This window comes from Dermochelys coriacea, chromosome 11 (assembly GCF_009764565.3).
Source record: "Dermochelys coriacea isolate rDerCor1 chromosome 11, rDerCor1.pri.v4, whole genome shotgun sequence".
Taxonomy (NCBI): Eukaryota; Metazoa; Chordata; order Testudines; family Dermochelyidae; genus Dermochelys; species Dermochelys coriacea.
Window position 1 is genome coordinate 38,731,044 of NC_050078.2, and position 18,250 is coordinate 38,749,293.

The 18,250-nt window shown below is 44.9% G+C and overlaps 1 protein-coding gene across 2 annotated transcripts in view; it reads left to right on the forward strand.

Annotated features, from left to right (window-relative positions):
- The first annotated feature begins 10,614 nt into the window (after positions 1–10,614).
- The window catches only part of CERS6 (ceramide synthase 6), a 220,160-nt gene continuing 212,524 nt past the window's right edge, over positions 10,615–18,250 (forward strand). The window contains exon 1 of one of the 2 annotated variants that reach the window (XM_038422621.2): positions 10,615–11,135. In XM_038422621.2, the coding sequence (XP_038278549.1) occupies positions 10,966–11,135 (170 nt within the window). In that variant the 5' untranslated portion in view covers positions 10,615–10,965. The remainder of the gene's footprint in view (positions 11,136–18,250) is intronic. The other variant, XM_038422622.2, reaches the window with a different exon arrangement.

Below are 18,250 nucleotides of genomic sequence, written 5' to 3' on the forward strand. Positions count from 1 at the left end.
ACTTAGGAAACATGTATGCCACAACTTGGAACTTGGAAAGAACTGAAATAACCAATTAGGAGAGAAATAACAAATGTGATACCTAATCATAAAAGGGCCATGGTAATAAATTGATGTATAAGATAAGTTGAGATCATTGATATACTAACCTATAGGAAAAAGACACTCCAACATTAGTAAGGTGAGGAAATACAAATAAGAAAAAGGGGAAAAATCCCCTACTGAATATGCATCAAGCATAGCAGTGTCAGTGTAACATATTATAAAAATGGCATCCCAGCCTAGGAGCAATGGGAGAAAAAGATGTAGTCCATGGGAGATGCCAGAATGTTGGCCACTGGTGATGATGGGGAAGGTGATGAGGAAGATGATGGCTAACATTTCAGGTAGTTCTACAGGAGCTGGTGTGAGTATATGGATGTGCAGATGTACATTCTGTAATATCGCTAGCTACCTTACTGAGTTGGGTATTATGAGTTTGTGACTGTGCTAAATGTATTAATAAGCTATTTGTAAATATAAAAGAGTTCCTATATTGTGAGTGTTGCAACTGTGCACATCAGGGTTCCCAGCTATATAATAATTTGAATAATACTGGGCCTGACTTTGGGGCAAGAACCTGGCAACCCTCAAAATGATAACTGGGGATTCTTAAGTAATCAATATAATTAATACATAATCTAAAGATCAAGCAACATTGTCCCTGTGCCCCCTGTACTCCTTTCCCTTTCTTGTGCATTTTGCACACACTTAGCACCATTGCAGGGGCATGGACGCCTGGAGGGCTTGTCCTATCCAGCTAATGTTAAATCCCAGCTGCATGGGCCACCCAACCAAGCCCCGAGCTGTACTTCAGACATTGCACCATGTTTCAGTCTCTTTCCAGCACCCATACTGTTTACAGGCAGCTTGATACATTATGACATGGTCGATTTGTATGGCATGGTGTACTAAACAGAAAGGCAATATACCTTTAATACCCCAGAGTATCTTTGTAAGTATGTGTGAGTAACAAGTAAAAATTAATTTTGAAATGCTTGTTTAACTGCTGTTTGTGCTTCCTGGCTTCTATTTTGAATTCCATGTTGGTGGGGGACAGGAGGTGATGCCAAGGTGCTGGCATGAAATTCCACCATTAGTGGATGCATTCTGCTACCTGGGGTTTGTAATAAATTTTGCATTGGGTCATAAACTGGAAGTTCTTCCCATTCCTATATTCATAACAACATGGAGCCAAAAACTTATCAGGCTCTAGGACTACTTCTGCCTCTTCTGTTATTGTTGTTCCTCTTGGGTGGAGGTCATCAAACAGCTCCTTCACGTATGGATCCAGACTGTGCTGTAGTACCAGAGCTTTCTCAGGGACAGGTGTTAGCACCAGAGTCACTTCACTAGCCTCATCTGACATCAGTTGGCTCCTCTCTTCTCCGGTCCCATACTAGATTCAGGGTCAGAGGATTGCTATCCCAACTGATCAGACTCTCTTGAATTGTTGTTGGCTCAGCGCTCAGCGCAGTACCCAGCATCCAGTCAAGGTCCCCATAAAAGGGGCAGGATGTCTGGGAGTTCCTGGAACTGTGGTTCTTACCCCTGGCTTTCCAATAGTCACTCTTAAGCTGTTTATTCCAGTTCCCAGCACTGGTTACCAGTCTGGTGAATCCCCAATGCCACAAGCTTGTTCACAATTTCCTGGTATGCAAGGCCAATTCTGGTCTTCTTACTGAAATCAAACATCTTGCTTGCCTCACACCAGACATTTACCAAAATCTGACTGTGGTCTTGTCAGCAGCTAGCAGCGTGTTTGGCAAATGACTTGCCAGCAGCCACAGCTCCCACAGGACTTCATTTGGTTTGACCTCAGAGGTCGGAATAAAAAGAAAGGGTTAAATGTTGAGCAGCTGTACTTGAATTGGGAAGTTGGTTCCATTTCCTGGGAGTTCATTGGCTAATCTTGGGAGAGAAAGGACAAGGAATACTGGCCCATCAGAGTGGGAGATAGTGTTGGTGGTCTCTTAGGACACAGGTCTGCAAAACAATGCACTATGGACCCACTCCTCATCCTGGGTCATAGGGCCCAGGCCCAGAAGGCTTACTGGCCCAAATAGGATAGGTTTGTGTGTAGCGGGAAGGGTGAGTTGGGCTTGAGCCTGACTCTGAGTTTGGGCTTACATTGCAGTGTAGACATACCCACAGTAGATCAATACAGATTGAAGCGATGCCTTCAGTGTTGGAGGAACAGTAGAGATTGTATCAGTGCTCCTATTGTGGGAATATACCTGACATTTGTTATGGAAGTGTGCAAACTGGATCTTGTTGGATCCAGATGCTGCTGGATTGGCAGGTGCTGATGGTAAGAGGGTTTCTGTCACTTCTAGTCATTGTGATAATTTCTTTTGAAAGTAGACTTTGTCCTGATCATCCACACTTTTCAAATGCTGACGTAGGATTATCAATGTTATGGTACTTATATGGCCCCTGATTCCAGCACATCTGAGCGCCTCAGAATTTTGAATGTATTCATCAGCATCCCCATCAACCCAGCCCCCGTGAGGTAGAGATGCACTATTATCCCCATTTTACAGATGGGGGCACCCAGAGGTCACATGGCCACAGAGGAAGTCTTGGGCAGAGTAAGCAGGTCTCTAGCTAGCACTGTGACCACTGAACCACGCTTATTCTCTAAGTTGGGACTTACTGCAAAGAGTTTATTTGGGTTCAATGGGCCTACTTGAGGGGCAGGACCTAATCCCATCTCTAGGAAGCCAGCTTTTTACATTAATTAATGCTCCTTTCCCATTTGATGACTTACACAATGACAGAGGTGTACAATGCAAGCACTCAATATAACTTTCATAATGTGGGGTACAGATGTGATAAAGTGAGATTATTACATGCAGCATCCTACAAGCATTTCAGAAAGTCTAAACCCATTCTTATAAACTTAACATCTATTTTAACAATGCTAACACACAGCTGAGCCAGACTGGTTTCCAGCTAGATAATTGTCATAAACATAGACCTATGGGTAGCATAAATTCCCTCCTGAGCAGCTGTAAGGAATAGGAAAGAAGGAAAGAAGATACTTTCAAATCGGGGAGTGGGGGAGGTAGAGTAGGTTTTGTTTGTGCTCTCTTTGGTTGTTCCCTCTCTGGACAGAGAGAGAGACATGGCAGGAGAAACATCTCCTGAAAACATACCTGAAATGATCCATCCAAGATTACAAAAATTGTAAGTAAGGGCAAGAAAATGCATTAGGTTATCTTTTGTTTTAGCTTGTGAATTTTCCCTATGCTAAGAGGTAATTTCATTCCTGTTTTGTAACTGGGAAGCAGAGTCAGAGGGGAATCCTCTGTGTTTTAAATCTTTTATTTACCTTGTAAAGTTACCTTCCATCCTGATTTTCAGGTGTGATTCTTTTATTTTTTCTATAATAAAATTCTTCTTTTAAGAACCTGATTGATTTTCAGTGTCCTAAAAAACCAAGGGGTTTGGTCTGTGCTCACATTGTATCAATTGGTTAGTATATTATTCTCAAGCCTCCCCAGGAAAGGGGTTGAAGGGGTTTGGGGGAATATTTGGGGGGAACAGGGACTCCAAGTGGCCCTTTTCCTGAATTTTTGTCTAAATCACTTGGTGGTGGCAACAATACTGTCCAAGGACAAGGAAAGGATTTGTGCCTTGGGGAAGTTTTTAACCTAAGCTGGTAGAAATAAGCTTAGGAGGTCTTTCATGCAGGTCCCCATATCTGTACCCCAAAGTTCAGAGTGGGGAGGGAACCCTGACAGTCATGGTCAGTGATCAGTTGAGGCCTACGGACCTGGCATGAGCTGGCACCTGGCTGCCAGCATCATATCACCATTATGTGGTTCTATGGTAGTTGTTATCAATTAACGAGTCTGAGCTAAGGAAAATAGTATTATACCTAAAGCTACGCTGTCTTTGTCCTTTTCACTGTATATTCCCCAGACATCTCCTGCCAGGCTTCTTGCTACCATTTTAAAGAAACAGTACACACATCCTCATGCCCTTGACCATGGAACTTGTTTCCCCTCCCCCTATATTGGTTGACCAAAGCCCAGAATTGATGACCTTCAAGTCATGCTGTAATGCTCATCTATTTTTCCAGGGTAGCTGCTGAGTAGGATTTGGGGGTAAAGAGTTAAGCATCTTCTGCTGTCATATGAATGACTGGTATTTTTGTTTAATTATTATTTTTAACTTTTGTATCTCCACAGAGGGTTGACACCAGTGTTTTTGGGAAACAGAGCCACTTTCATTACTCTAATCATATGTCATCTGCTGTTGGCCAATTGCTAGTAATGTCCTGGCTATAAATTCATTTAGGACATGAGATTACTACATTAGAAGACATTGTTTGAAGTGCACGGGGCTGCACTTCATGGGTACAACTAGTTTGGAGGACAAAAGGAAGATGTGTCCCGACCTTTAACTTTCCTGTTGATATCACTCTGTAAACCCTACAAGACACAGACATTCTCATTCCTTGTTTTTCCTTCAATTGATTTTTAAATATAGCTGCTCCAATTCAATTAGAAATATTTAATTTATCTTCCTCCCAAATGTCCTTCCTATCCAAATACACTTATATGTCTGCTGTCCTAGAGTAATTTATTTTGATACAAAAATAAATTATACTGATTGTATAAGAGAAATTAAAAACTCATTTATGATCATTGTTGTTACATAACGTTGAAAGGCTCTTCTTTCATTTACATATATCTCCATGCCTCCCAATTATGTAAACTGGGGATAATTCTCAGCATTGATACGAGGAGCGTAATCGCATAGAGCTTGTCATGCATATTTCTGCGCTGTGTAGACAGGGTGTATTTGTAACACACACTTACATGTGTGCTATTTGGTCCAAATAGACCCTACTGGGCACAGTAAAAGTTCCATAGTGCACATTAATGTAGTACTGTTTCACACACTGGGGATTGTTTAGGGTGCACCAGTAGGATCCATGTGGACCAATTAGTGTGCAACGCATTTGTGTGCTTTAGAAATCATACCCTGTTGTGCGCATTGCAATGCTGTGTAGATAAGCTCTAAGCTTCAGAAGAGCTCTGCACCCACAATTCAGGCCTGGTTTTTAAAGGAGCCCAGCTCCCATTTAGGCACCTCCATAAGACTGTTTTTGAGATGTTTGAGTGCAATGTTTTACAGTAGTAATATGAATTATTATTAATATGGCCACTGCAGTGCCAGTTATTCCAGCTGTTTATGTGATAGCTTGTAAAAAGTCAAGATGTGTTTCTTTCATCTCCTTCATTAAATCTAGTGGCATATTTTCCAGCTACCAGTGGGAGTGAGATACTTCAGTACTAGCCATCTTGAAGCAGATGTGCAGTGTGAGGCGGCCACTGGCATATCCAGTCTCATCCCACACGTGGGCTAATTGTGGGAGGAAATGCTGGAGCCGTAGAATGGGCAAAACTGTTCAGTGTAGCAGTTAACTTCAGAAAGGTGTCTTTATATTGCTATGAGCTGGGTTAAACCTTGTTATGGGTGAATTAAAACATGGCTGCTGTTGTGATACAGGGGCCTGCAAATGTACCGTAATTGTCCAACTCAACTGTAAAAAGTAAGGTAAATGGTCATAAAATGTCACAATAACCTAAAACAACAAATGCTGATGGGAAAATCAAAACAACCAACTCAATTTCTTCCAACAGAAAGGCCTACTGTTGTAACTCAAGGACTGTGCTAAAATCATGCCAGGCAAACCAGATTAGTGTAAATTGGAAATTAGTGAAACAAAACTGGTATGTCAAAATTAGTCCTAATTGGGTAACAAAGTTAATGAGGGGATGAGCTAGTCCACCCATCCCTCTCTTTGTGGGTCTTTAAGAAAGAGACTGGGGGAGAGAATAGCTATTGGAGTGAGCTTCACCAGCATGGTGGCTGTGATGCTTCTTGGGGCACCCAGCCTGTGAAATCACTTGGATACCACCCGCCTCCAGCAGTCTATGCCAGCTGGATGTCAGCTCCATGACACCACCAGCCTGTCAGTCACTCGAGCACTCTCCTCCTCCTGCCAGCTCTGCCTTTCCCCTGCAGATTGACCATAGATGCCCTAGCCCTCCAGTCCCTTCAAAGTGTCCCCCTGCAGTGGCTAGCCTCTGATCACTCGATCAGAAATCCCAGATCCTCCATTCCTAAAGGAACAGTGCACCGCAGTTTACCAGTTTTGTCTTATACTACCATTCCTGGATAACACACAGCCCTCGAGTTCAATTACAGTAAAAGAACGGGTAATTTAGTTACAAAAAACTAGAGATTCCAATAGAAACAAGTGTGAGCGATGGAAACAAATGGTTAGGCTTTGTCTTCATGTACAGCGCAACAGCAGCACAGCTGCACCAGTGCTGCTGTAGCGCTTTAGTGAAGATGCTACTATGCCCGACGGGAGAACTTCTCCCAATGGCGTATTTAATCCACCTCCCTGAGAGACAGTAGCTATTTTGACCAGACAAGTTCTCCGGTCAACATAGTGCTGCTTACATGGGGGGGTTAAGTCAATATAACTACGTCGCTCAGGGATGTGGATTTTTCACACCCCTGAGTGATGTAGTTATACAGATATAGGTCTGTAGTGTAGAGCTGGCCTTCCATACAAAACAAAATCATAAAATGTGAACTACGGCCTACACATATTAATAGTTACCTGAGTCAGTCTTTCATCGTTATTCACAGACAGGGTGATCCTTTCACTGTCTCATTGTTCCTTTTAACTTCCAAGTGATTTTGATGTTTCTGTTGATATGTTGATCAATTTCCATTGACTTTTCTGGGTTGGCGCAAGGGTAGACAATTGAGCAATACCTTACATAATTAGCTAGCCATGGAGTGGAAAGTTACAAGCTTTCAGTAGAGACGTGACATGCTACCTTTGTGGCTAAATACCAGGAAAGCGGTGTATCAGATGTAGTGTAGATACACCTCTGTGTCACAGCCGCCACCTTCACTGTCTCCTTCATCCTAATCCTGAAAGATGTCCTGACCAGACCAAGCCAAAGAGAGGAAGGCAAGTGACATTGTTACCTCCTCCAGCTCCAGCTTCATCCCAAATATCAGTTGGAAAGCAAGACTTCGTCAGATTCCTCCCGCCCCCAACACACACACACCTGTTGTGTATTCTTTTCCTTCCCCATCTTATTTCTTCTCTTTCCTATCCCTCTCCTTTTTCTTTCTGTTTAATAAAAGGTCTGGCTTAGCCAGCCACAACTGTAGATTTTGCAATACTGCTGTTTGTCACAAACACAAGGCAGCTAAATGCAATGCCCTAACAGCCCTAAACCTGATACAAGTTTGCCAGGTCATCAAGTGGTGACTATCCCTGTATGCTGTGCTTGTGTTTCTCCAGTAATAGGGTTGCAAGTATCAGTATCTGTTAGTCTTGCTTTGTCTTCTAGGTCTAGGAAACAAAATCGGACTTTAGCAACAACAGCTTCAGCCCATTTCAATTTCCTTCCCGTCGTTCCCCCCAAAAGAACAGGTATTACTATCTTTAATACCATCTAAAAAACTGATGAGGGATTTCCTTCAAAAAGTTCTCTACAGCTAAAGGGAAAGGGAACAAGGGATGTTGTTACAATCAAAGCCTTACTTAATAGTTTATATTTCAAATGCTTTAACTGTTTTTCTTTCTCTTCTGTATCTTTAATAAAAGATTAAAATGGTGTTTAATAGTATGTTTGCCATGGTACTAAGCAAGCTAAGGTCTCTGTATACCTTGTTCAGCACTGTATAATGTTGACCGGTAACTGAGTCATGGTAACACCTTTAACTCATTGGGCCACTTTATTCCATCTAAATTAATACAGTGTGAACTTACCCTTCATTTAAGATTGATGTAAGAGGCAGCTAAGGGGCCTCACCTAAAGCAAGGTATAATGGAGTCTGCCCAAAATAGTACCATGTAGGTGGAGGGTTCCAGCGGATAAGGTTTTGGGGTGTGTATCTGTATGGGTATGTTTACACAACAGCAGGGAGGGTACTTCTGATGTTGCGTTTGTCTATTACTGAGACCACCAAGTGCTCAGCAATGCTGAAAAACAGGCCCAGGGTCTGGATCCACAAAGTGACTTAGACATTGCAACGTGGAACATCATGGCATCTAAATTTAGGCACCTAGAAAATCACAGAAACGACACTGCAATCCACAAAGCCTGAGTTAGGTGCCTAGGTTCCCTCTACAATGAATGGGGAGAGATGGGCACCTTCGAATGAGATCCACAAAAGACAGCACAGTAAGTTGGGAGCCACCTAAGTTAGTCAATGAGAAATGCTGAGGACAGGGGTGTGTCCTCCCCTTTCACAGAGAGGAGCACTGTCTCTCTCTGCTTTGTGGTAAAGTTTGCAGATGACACAAAAATTGGGGTAGTGATAAATAAAGAAGAGGACTGGTCACTGATTCGGAGTGATTGGGATTGCTTGGTAAAGTGGGTGCAAGAAAACGATATGCATTTTAAAATGGGTAAATGTATACATCTGGGAACAAAGAACAGTGACGGTATTTACAGGATGGGGGTCTCGATGTTGGGAAGCAGTGACTTTGAAAAAGTTTTGGGAATCATGGTGACTAATCAGCTGAACATGAGCTGCCAGTGCGGCGCTGTGGCCAAAAAAGTGAATGCGGTCTTGGGATGCATAAACTGGGGCATCTCGAGTAGGAGTACAGAGATTATTTTACCTCTGTATTTGGCACTGGTGCAACTGCTGCTGGAATACTGTGTCCAGTCCTGGTGCCCACAATTCAAGAAGGATGTTGATAAATTGAAGAGGGTTCAGAGAAGAGTCACAAGAATGGTGAAAGGACTAGAAAACATGCCTTCTAGTGAAAGAGTCAAGGAGCTCAATCTATTTAGTTTAACAAAGAGAAGGTTAAGGGATGACTTGATTGCAGTCTATATGTGTCTATATGGGGAACAAACATTTAATAATGGGCTCATCAATCTAGCAGAGAAAGGTATAACACCATCAAATGGCTGGAAGATGAAGCTAGACAAATTCAGACTGGAAATAAGACATAAATTCTTAAGGGCGAGAGCAATTAAGTACAGGAACAATTTGCCAAGTGTTGTGGCAAATTCTCCATCACTGGCAATTTTTAAATCAGATTGGATGTAGAAAGAAATCCTAAAGAAATTCTCTAGGAATTATTTTGGGGAAGTTTTATGGCTTGTGTTATAGAGGAGTTCAAACTAGATGATCACAATGGTCCCTTGGGGCCTTGGAATTTATGACTCTATGATCCACAAACAAAAACCTGTCTCCTGGAGCCAGGCCGCTTAGGCACCTAAGATGTTTCTTGTGGGAATGAGTTAGGCACCTGCCTTACTATACCCAAAATGGCCCGAGAAGGTGCTGCCACTGCTGCCCACCTTGTAACTTTTAGCTCACTACAGCACTCACCTGGGAGGTGGGAGACACAGGTTCAATTCCCCCTCTCCCAGAACAAGGTATCCTGTCTCCCCGGTGAGTGCTCTAACCAGGGAGCTATGACCTGTTCTAATGTGGGGTTTCCTCAGTCTCTCCTGTTGAAGCTGTTCCACTGTGGCTAAATAATGAAAAAGATGATTGGAACAGGGGGACTGGACCTGTGGTCCCCCATGTTCCAGTTGGGTGCCATTCTCACTCTCTCTCTTCCTGACCCAATCAGTGGGCCAGAGAGAGAGGGATATTTTGATTGGGACAGACTTTGAATGGGACCCAATCCTGCCAGTGGCCTCTGAATTCATAGAATATCAGGGTTGAAAGGGACCTCAGGAGGTCATCTAGTCCAACCCCCTGCTGGAAACAGGGGCAATCCTCAATTTTTGCCCCCAGTGCCCTAAATCGCCCCCTCAAGGATTGAGCTCACAACCCTAGGCCAATGCTCAAACCGCTGAGCTATCCCTCCCTTCTTGTCCTGCTCCCATTTGCAAATCGCTCTGTGGCTTAAGCAGGAGCTAGACACGCAGACACCTAGAGGGAGGCAGCAGCGTGTATGCCGAGGCCTAAACTTAGTTGCTGAGGGAACTTTTATCCTGAAAACTTAGGCACCAAGCAAGTTTAGAGACCTACAAGGTTTGGCGGGAGTTCTGTGGATTTCAGCAGAGCTAAAACTGGGACTTAACTGCCTATATGCAAGGCTCAGGTGTCTAAGTGTTTAGGCCAAGGGGCTCAAGTGGGGTACCTCAACTGTGTGTTGACCCTGCCAGCTTTAACACTGTTGGCACTGGGCAAGCCCTAGCTAAGCGCCCCCTGATGGCCGGTGCTGAGGCCAGGATGTGCTGAGTCAGCATAATGTGGGGCTGAAAGGCAGCCGGGGCTGCCTCCGAACCTGGTCGGGGATTTGCTGGGACGTTCGTGGCCCTGTCCGTGGACTCAGCTCGCGTATCCGGCCTGCCCCCAAAGCTGCCCCCGGTTTGGGCGCCGCGAGGAAAGTTTCGGCCGGCTCCAGCCGCGCCGTGCAAGGAAAGAGCCACGTTGCCTCTGCAATTTGCAGCCTGGAAATGAGTGAGCGGGAGGAGCAGCTGGACCCGAGCCAGCCTGTGCGCACGGGGGACGAGCTGAGGCGGGGAGATGCTGCCGAGCCCCCGCCACGCAGGAGCCCCGGCGGGGCGGAGCGGGAAGGGGGCCGCTCGCTCGCTCTCTCCCGCCACGGGAGCCGCAGAACCACCTTGGCTGCCTCCATCCCGCTGGCTGACGCGGGCGGGAGCCAATCAGGGCGCGAGGCCCGGGCTGCCTTGTGACAGACGAGGCGGCCCTAGCCAGCGCCGCGCAGCCCGGGCTGGGGAGCGGGGCGTCCGGGCGCAGCCGCTGCGAGTAACGCCAGGGAAGGCTCACAGCGGTTGCTCCGCAGCGGGACTCGCACACAGACGCGCATCCTCTTCCTGAGCAGCCGCGCCCCCTCCGGCAGCAGCAGAGCGAGGGGGCTCGGAGCGAGACAAAGCAAAGATGGCAGGGGTCCTAGCCTGGTTCTGGAACGAGCGGTTCTGGCTGCCGCACAATGTCACCTGGGCGGATCTGAAGAACACGGAGGAAGCCTCCTTCCCCCAGGCTGAGGATCTGTACCTCGCCTTCCCCCTGGCCTTCTGCATCTTCATGATCCGCCTGGTCTTCGAAAGGTAACGCTGGGCAAGCGGGGCCACCCCACCGCAGCCTGCGCTCCGCGCCGGGCGGCCGCCGGCTCTCGCCCCGTGCACGGGGCTGCTGCTGGAGCGCGCGTGGGGCAGGAGGGGCTGCCGCTGGCCAGCCACGCAGCCTGGCGGGCATGGGGAGGGCAGAGAGGGGGGTCCCGTCCAGCTTGCCACGGGGAGATGCTTGGGCTCCTGCTGCTCTCTCCAGGCTCGCCCGGGCGGGGGCGGGGGCGGGGGCGGGGGGGGGGAGAAGCCAAAGGTGGAGGCGCTTTGGAGTTGATTTCCTCTCCCTGCCCGCTCGTCTCATGCCATCGATGCAGACTGTCTAGCTGGTGGGCAGCCCAGCAACATGCCTCCACGTTGGCACTAGGAGGCGAAATTTCATCGGGCATGTTCTTCAGCAGCCCTCCACTCGGTTGTGCGGGGCTCGCTGTGGGCATCGTTTGAGACTGAAGTGTGTTGAAAATGTAAACCACCCCTTACCCCGCTTTGCTGCCTCGCCCGTTGCTTCTCAACTGTCACGCGGACCGATCGCAAGTCTGATGGGAGACGCTCAGCTCTTAGGTGCATGTTGTGAAATGTGTCAAGTCCTGGAATTTGTTGTAGAAAAGACTACATTAGGCAGGGATTAATGTAATAGATCTTTAGCAAGTTTAGTAAAAACTCAGTTTTAGCCTTTAACTTCTGAGCCCAAATGACAAGTTTTGTATATTGCCTGTCTCTTAATTCATGACATACTCTGAACCTCTGCCATTCTGGCATCTTAAGCCTTTGTTATTAAATCTTTAAAAGTTCTTGGTATTAATGGGGAAAAAACTGAGGTTACATAGCGGTTTTCCCCCACCGTGCCAGGAAACAAACTGCCCTAATGAGGAGTTTGTCTATCTTGAACTAAAATTCTGTGTAAACCTCACAGGGTTTTCTTAGTAGAACAATTTGATTTAAAAAAAAAAAGGCTAATGTAAATTGCTCTATCTGTGCTAACTACATAATTGTATATAGATTACACTGGGTGGCAGGATTGGTTCTTGTAATCAGTTGCTGGAGACCTTGACCATGCTGAAGCTTTGTATTTCATTGTACAATGCACCTTATAATAGCTGCATGTTATGGTTTTGAATGTGTATATTACATCTGAACACTAGTCCATATCAATTAGTACATGTTTGTAAAGGGGCTTAAAAATAAGGGGCTATAATTGCCACATTTTATTTTACTAATTTCTATTCTAATTTCATATACTTCTATTGGTGTAGCAATGTATTCAATCATAAATCTAAGCAATAATATTCAAAGTGTGATCTGAAATTAGGATTCAGGTGAAGAAAGTAATACACTATAGATGCTATTAAGAATAAAATTGAAACTCACTGTTTTCATCTAAGGCTGTGTCATGGATTGCATCAGTCCAAACAGATTTTTTTTTTAAAAAAAGTTTAATATGAAAACATGTATATCAAAGGGTCATGTTCTTCCAAAGTAAATATTTACTTGCTATGGACATTCAGTTACTTCTGTTTAACATAGCTGTCCTTGAGTGGATAAAGAGATCATTGAGTAAAGCAGCTTGCTCATGTGTGCTCATTTCTGGGTAGATTAGTATGCCATGTCAAGAAAGATGATATTCACTTTATCTGTGAAGAACAAAAGAATGGTTCCATTTGCAAACACCTACATATTCTTGGCAGAATCTTCCCCTGTAATGATTACAAGATGTTCAAAAGGACACATGAAAAGTAGCAATTATTACATTCCACACAGGGAATATCTGTATGCTAAAGGTTAATAAAACATTTGATCATCCTCGAAGCTGGGACCTACAAAACTCATATCACCTCTCACAAGCACTTCATTTTTCCAGTCTGAGCTAAGATGTTAGCATTTGCTGCCTGGATTTGTGGTTTGTGAAATGTTCAGCTGTTTTCATTACCTGGGAAGAAATGTTCATTTTGAAAAATGGCCACAGCCTTTGTTGAATTCTTGTCTTTAGAATGATTCTTTTGTGCTGCTTTATTGACTTGCACCTTCACTTGTCACGCATCTGGAAATCAAAGACTTCCCAGTTTAGATTTAAATGTTGAACAAAAATATAATAAATTAAGTAAAACAAAGTACTCTTCTCTCTCAGTAATGTACCAAAAACTGGCCTTCGGTCTTGCCTCTCCATCTTTACAGTTACCCTGTTGAACTGAAGGGACTTGAGGTAAGAGCATGATGTTGTGTATGGTGCCATATGAGCTGCAATATGTAAGCACAGCAGGGCTAGTTCAGGCTGGAAGAAAAGTTAACTAAGCAGAGAATTTAAGCCTGAGCTTTGAATTGCCTTATTTTTTGTCAGTTCTAATGCAAACTTTAATTAGCTTTTCATAGTTATTTTCCTTTCTCAAGTAATTTAAAAAAATTCAGAAAATCTAATATTTTATAAATACATAGTTATTCATCAGAAAAGCAGCTAATTTTCATAATCCTTCATTGTAGACAGGGCCAATAATCCACCTTCTGAAATGGATGCTGTTAGCCAGATGTAACATAACAGCTTCCTGCAGAGCTGTTAGCTAGCATGGGAAAATATATTTGTGTTTCAGTGCTTCTCTCTTTGAAGCCAATTGCAAAGCTCCCAGTGAGATTCATGAGTGCAGGTTTATGCCCTTAATGTGGCATTAATCAATGTAGTATGGAGCAATTGTAATATTAAAATGGAGATACTCATTAAAACAAGCCAACACTCATTGTGGTCCTACTATCATTGAACTAAGTGGGAAGTCTGTCATTGACTTCAGTGGGAGCAGGATCAAGACCTAATAATAATTTATTAATTATTATGCAGTAATTTATTTTTGTGAAAGGTAGTATTCGGGGAACGGCTACTTATGAGGCGTGGCTTCCTTAAGAAACCAGGAAGTGGAGCCCCAAGGGTGAAAAAGATGACCCCCCCCCCCAAAGGGTCATGGAGAAACCTAGAGAGGTTTCCAGCCCTGTACCTGATGCTACCAGGGGATTCACCCTTGCCATGTACCAAAGTGCAGGTTTATGCCCTTAATGTGGCATTAATCAATGTAGTATGGAGCAATTGTAATATTAAAATGGAGATACTCATTAAAACAAGCCAACACTCATTGTGGTCCTACTATCATTGAACTAAGTGGGAAGTCTGTCATTGACTTCAGTGGGAGCAGGATCAAGACCTAATAATCATTTATTAATTATTATGCAGTAATTTATTTTTGTGAAAGGTAGTATTCGGGGAACGGCTACTTATGAGGCGTGGCTTCCTTAAGAAACCAGGAAGTGGAGCCCCAAGGGTGAAAAAGATGACCCCCCCCCCCAAAGGGTCATGGAGAAACCTAGAGAGGTTTCCAGCCCTGTACCTGATGCTACCAGGGGATTCACCCTTGCCATGTACCAAATGGATTGCAGCAGTCAATGTGTGCTTGATGGCAGCTGGTCTGGAAATGGCACCTGAATCTTGCTGGCCCACACTCCTACTCCACGTATTGGGTACCGGAGAGACTTTCATATCTTTTGCACTCTGGAGATCAGCACATCATATCAGGAAGTGGTAAGGGCACTAGTGGTACACTGGTTTCAGAGTAGCAGCCGTGTTAGTCTGTATTCGCAAAAAGAAAAGGAGTACTTGTGGCACCTTAGAGACTAACAAATTTATTAGAGCATAAGCTTTCGTGAGCTACAGCTCACTTCATCGGATGTACACTGTCACCCCACACCCAGCACTATGCTTGAATGCATTCAGTTTCATCATAGAGCACAGCTCCCCGGGGCATCAGTCTAGAACTGGCAGTTATATGCAAATTTGTATCCCTAAGTGATGAGATGATTCAGGATCAGTTTAAGGGATGGATTTTATCCCTATGTTGTGAAGTGCCTCCTGATGGGACCAGATTCCCTGGTTCTCCACAGGGTGGTGGAGATTCGCTGTCAATTTTAACTTGCAGCCTAGATTCCAATCCCTCCAGGTTCTTCTTCTGGGGCATTAGTCACACCATCCGTTGCTGCAGCCACCGGAGTACAGTGTATTGATAGAGGTTCAGGTAAACATGTGGGAGTTATAGGGCAGTGCCCCGATCGTTGGTGGGACTCAGAAGCAGAGTGCCAGCATGGGTCCTTGCTGCAGCAACTTCTGGCACTGTCAGAGCTGTGGGAGTGTCGAGCTCAGGGACAAATATGCCACTGATGTGGAAAACTTAACCATTTTGCTAGAAGGTGTTGCTCTTTCCCAGCTATCACCTATATAGATAGAGGAAGATTTCATGCCTGAGGGGGATCAACTTGGTGACACGGGACTGGGAGTATCTTAAAATCTGCCCTGCCATTTAGCAAGTGTGGAGATACTGCTGCTGGTGGACACTGGAACTCAAGTCTTACTAATAAATGATACCACAAACCATAGATATTTTGCCTATTTTACCTTGCGGCCGGTGTAGTCCATGCTATCTGAATATGGCAATGCAAAAATCGCTTTGCTAGGAATGGTGAATCTCCCTGTGATGTAATATCAATGAGAAGTGGGAGTGTTCCCATTTTACATGGCCCATTCTGGGCCCAACCTTCTCAGGCAGGATTTTTTCCAGGCACTGGGCTTTAAAGTGTTTAGACTCGCAGAACATAGAAATCCATTTTTTGGGGAATGATTGGAGGTCTCCTCTGGCCTTGGCTGTGGATCATCTATGAGTGGATCCACTGGCCAGTCCAATTGTACAATCATTCTGCAGACCTCACCTGGTGTTAAAGGATGCTGTAGCCACAGGGATTTCTTGCTTGCTTAAAGAGGGCACTTCTCCATGGCTGTCAACATTTTTTTTTTCTTCAACAAGAAGTGGGACTATGCTTATGTGTGGATTGGCACCAAATGAACAAGGCAGTCATACCTGACTGCTATCCTCGACAAACCGTGGAGGAATTGGCAGTGCAATGTCAGAGTTCAGCTATGTTCACTAAATTGGATCTATGCCAGAGATATCTCCAGATACCATTTTCTCCTTAGTCGTGGAACCTCAAAGTTTTCTCACCCATATGACCCTCTTTCAGTTTAAAAGGATTCCTTTTGGTCTATCTTTAGGCCCCAGCTGTTTCCAAAGAGGCAGGCCTTCTTGGGGTGGTCGTGACATCCTGGTTCATGGATCACCTTGTTCTGACCATGATGCTTCCCTTCAGACAGTATTAACCCAGTTTAAAGATCATCATCTGACCCTGATTGGGGAAAAGTGTGTTTGTTTTTTTTTCATAAAAATCCACTGGATTTTGTGAGCCATGATCTGTTGGTGGTCCAGTGTGGATGCTATTGTTTGACTGCCAGACCCCACGGACAAGTCAGAAAGCCTAGTGTTTCTTGGGTTAGCTAACTGTTATCTTTGTTTTGTGCAAGATTATGCTCAGACGCACTGCACCCTTATAGGCCCTGTTACACAGTAATGCAGTCTGGAACTGGACTCCAGAGTGTTCACAGGCAGTGGGCCAGCTCAAACAACGTATTACTCCAGTTCCAACACTGACAAACTTTGCCTTTATGAGGCCCTACTTTTGTCATGTGTGTTGCCTCTGCTGTAGCTCTCGGTGCTGTGCTCTACCAGGTCTATGAAGGGGTGGAATACGCAGATGCAGTCACCTCCTGAGCATTTTCCTTAGCTGGGCAGAAATACTCAGCAGGGGAGCGGGAGGCCCTAGCTTGCATGTGGTCATGTGAAAGGTGGTATTGTTATTTGCATGGCTGAACTTTCACACTGCGCATTGACCACCGAGCATTAACCACACCATTAACACAATCAAGAACAATTCATGTTCATAGATGGGTTGATTTGCCTACATCAGTACAACTTCTCAGTACAGTACCATCTGGATAAACTCAATCAGGTGGCTGATTGCCTGTCCTGGGCTTTACCTGACAAATCCACAGTAAAGGGAGTTATGAGACAGGAAGATCATAATAATGCCCTGACTGACCCCTCTCTTGTCAGTCGCAAATCAGTGCCTCCAACAGTGCCCCAGGATGTAGTGTTACAGGAAGTTCTCAGATATGTTTGTCAAGGTTGGCCAAAAATTGTTCTAAATTATCTGGTGTCTTGTGATGTATGAATTGTCACCATAGGTGATCATGGTCTACTCTGGGGCTCCCAGAGTACCAGAGGCCATGCTAGAGTGGTATGTATAAAGATGTCACACAGTGTATGGTAGCCAGGATAGTCACATTAAAGAGTTGGTATGAAATTGTGAACCATGTTTATTTAGTGGTGAATCCCATAAGCTAATCAGTGTACCTTTGATCTCAACCCAGCTGCTGCCTGGACCATGGCAGTCCATACAACTAGACATGTGTGGAGAAATAATCCCTGCCAAATGGCATCAGTGGTTTCAGACAGTAGCCTACAATTTTTTTCCAAATGGTCGGAGGAGGTAGCCGTCAGCAGCAGCAGCACAAGTAGTCTATGATTGGCTGGAGGAGTGATTTCTCTAGGTGGGGTTACCTCCGCACAGTAATTACTGATAATGGGGTGCAGTTTGTTTCTGCTTGTTTCACCCAGTTCCTGGCAGATTAAGGGCTTTGGCATGTCTGTACTCCCAGATACCACCCTCAGGCTAACACAGGTGTAGAGAGATTTAATCTCACATTGAAGAACGGGCTTCGGTCTCATCTGTCTCCTGGTTTGCCCTTTCCACAAGCTTTTCATTCAGTATTACAACACTACTGGGCTGTTCCCTAGGAAGCTACAAATCAGTCCCTGGCTTCGCTGGTACTGGGGTGAAAGTTGTCTTTATCATTAGACTTATCATGCCCCTTTCTTAAGGATCCCAGGAATATAGGTCTGTGGGAAGTTCACAACCGTGTATAGACGTATCGGGCACATGATGACAGATGGAGGGCTGGGGTGATGACCCTGGCAGTGGGGCAATCGGTACATGTGCGCAGACCATGCAGGGTTAAGTCATAGCTTTCAATTCCAATGTAGGTTACACGGCCTCCAGGAGTGGTAACATGCAAATTGCACGATGGGTCCCATTGGCATATCAGTACTTGAATCCAAATATGGGAGCCCATCACAGGTGAAGTGAGTCTGGAAATCCCCACTGCACCATCAGCAGCTGAAGTT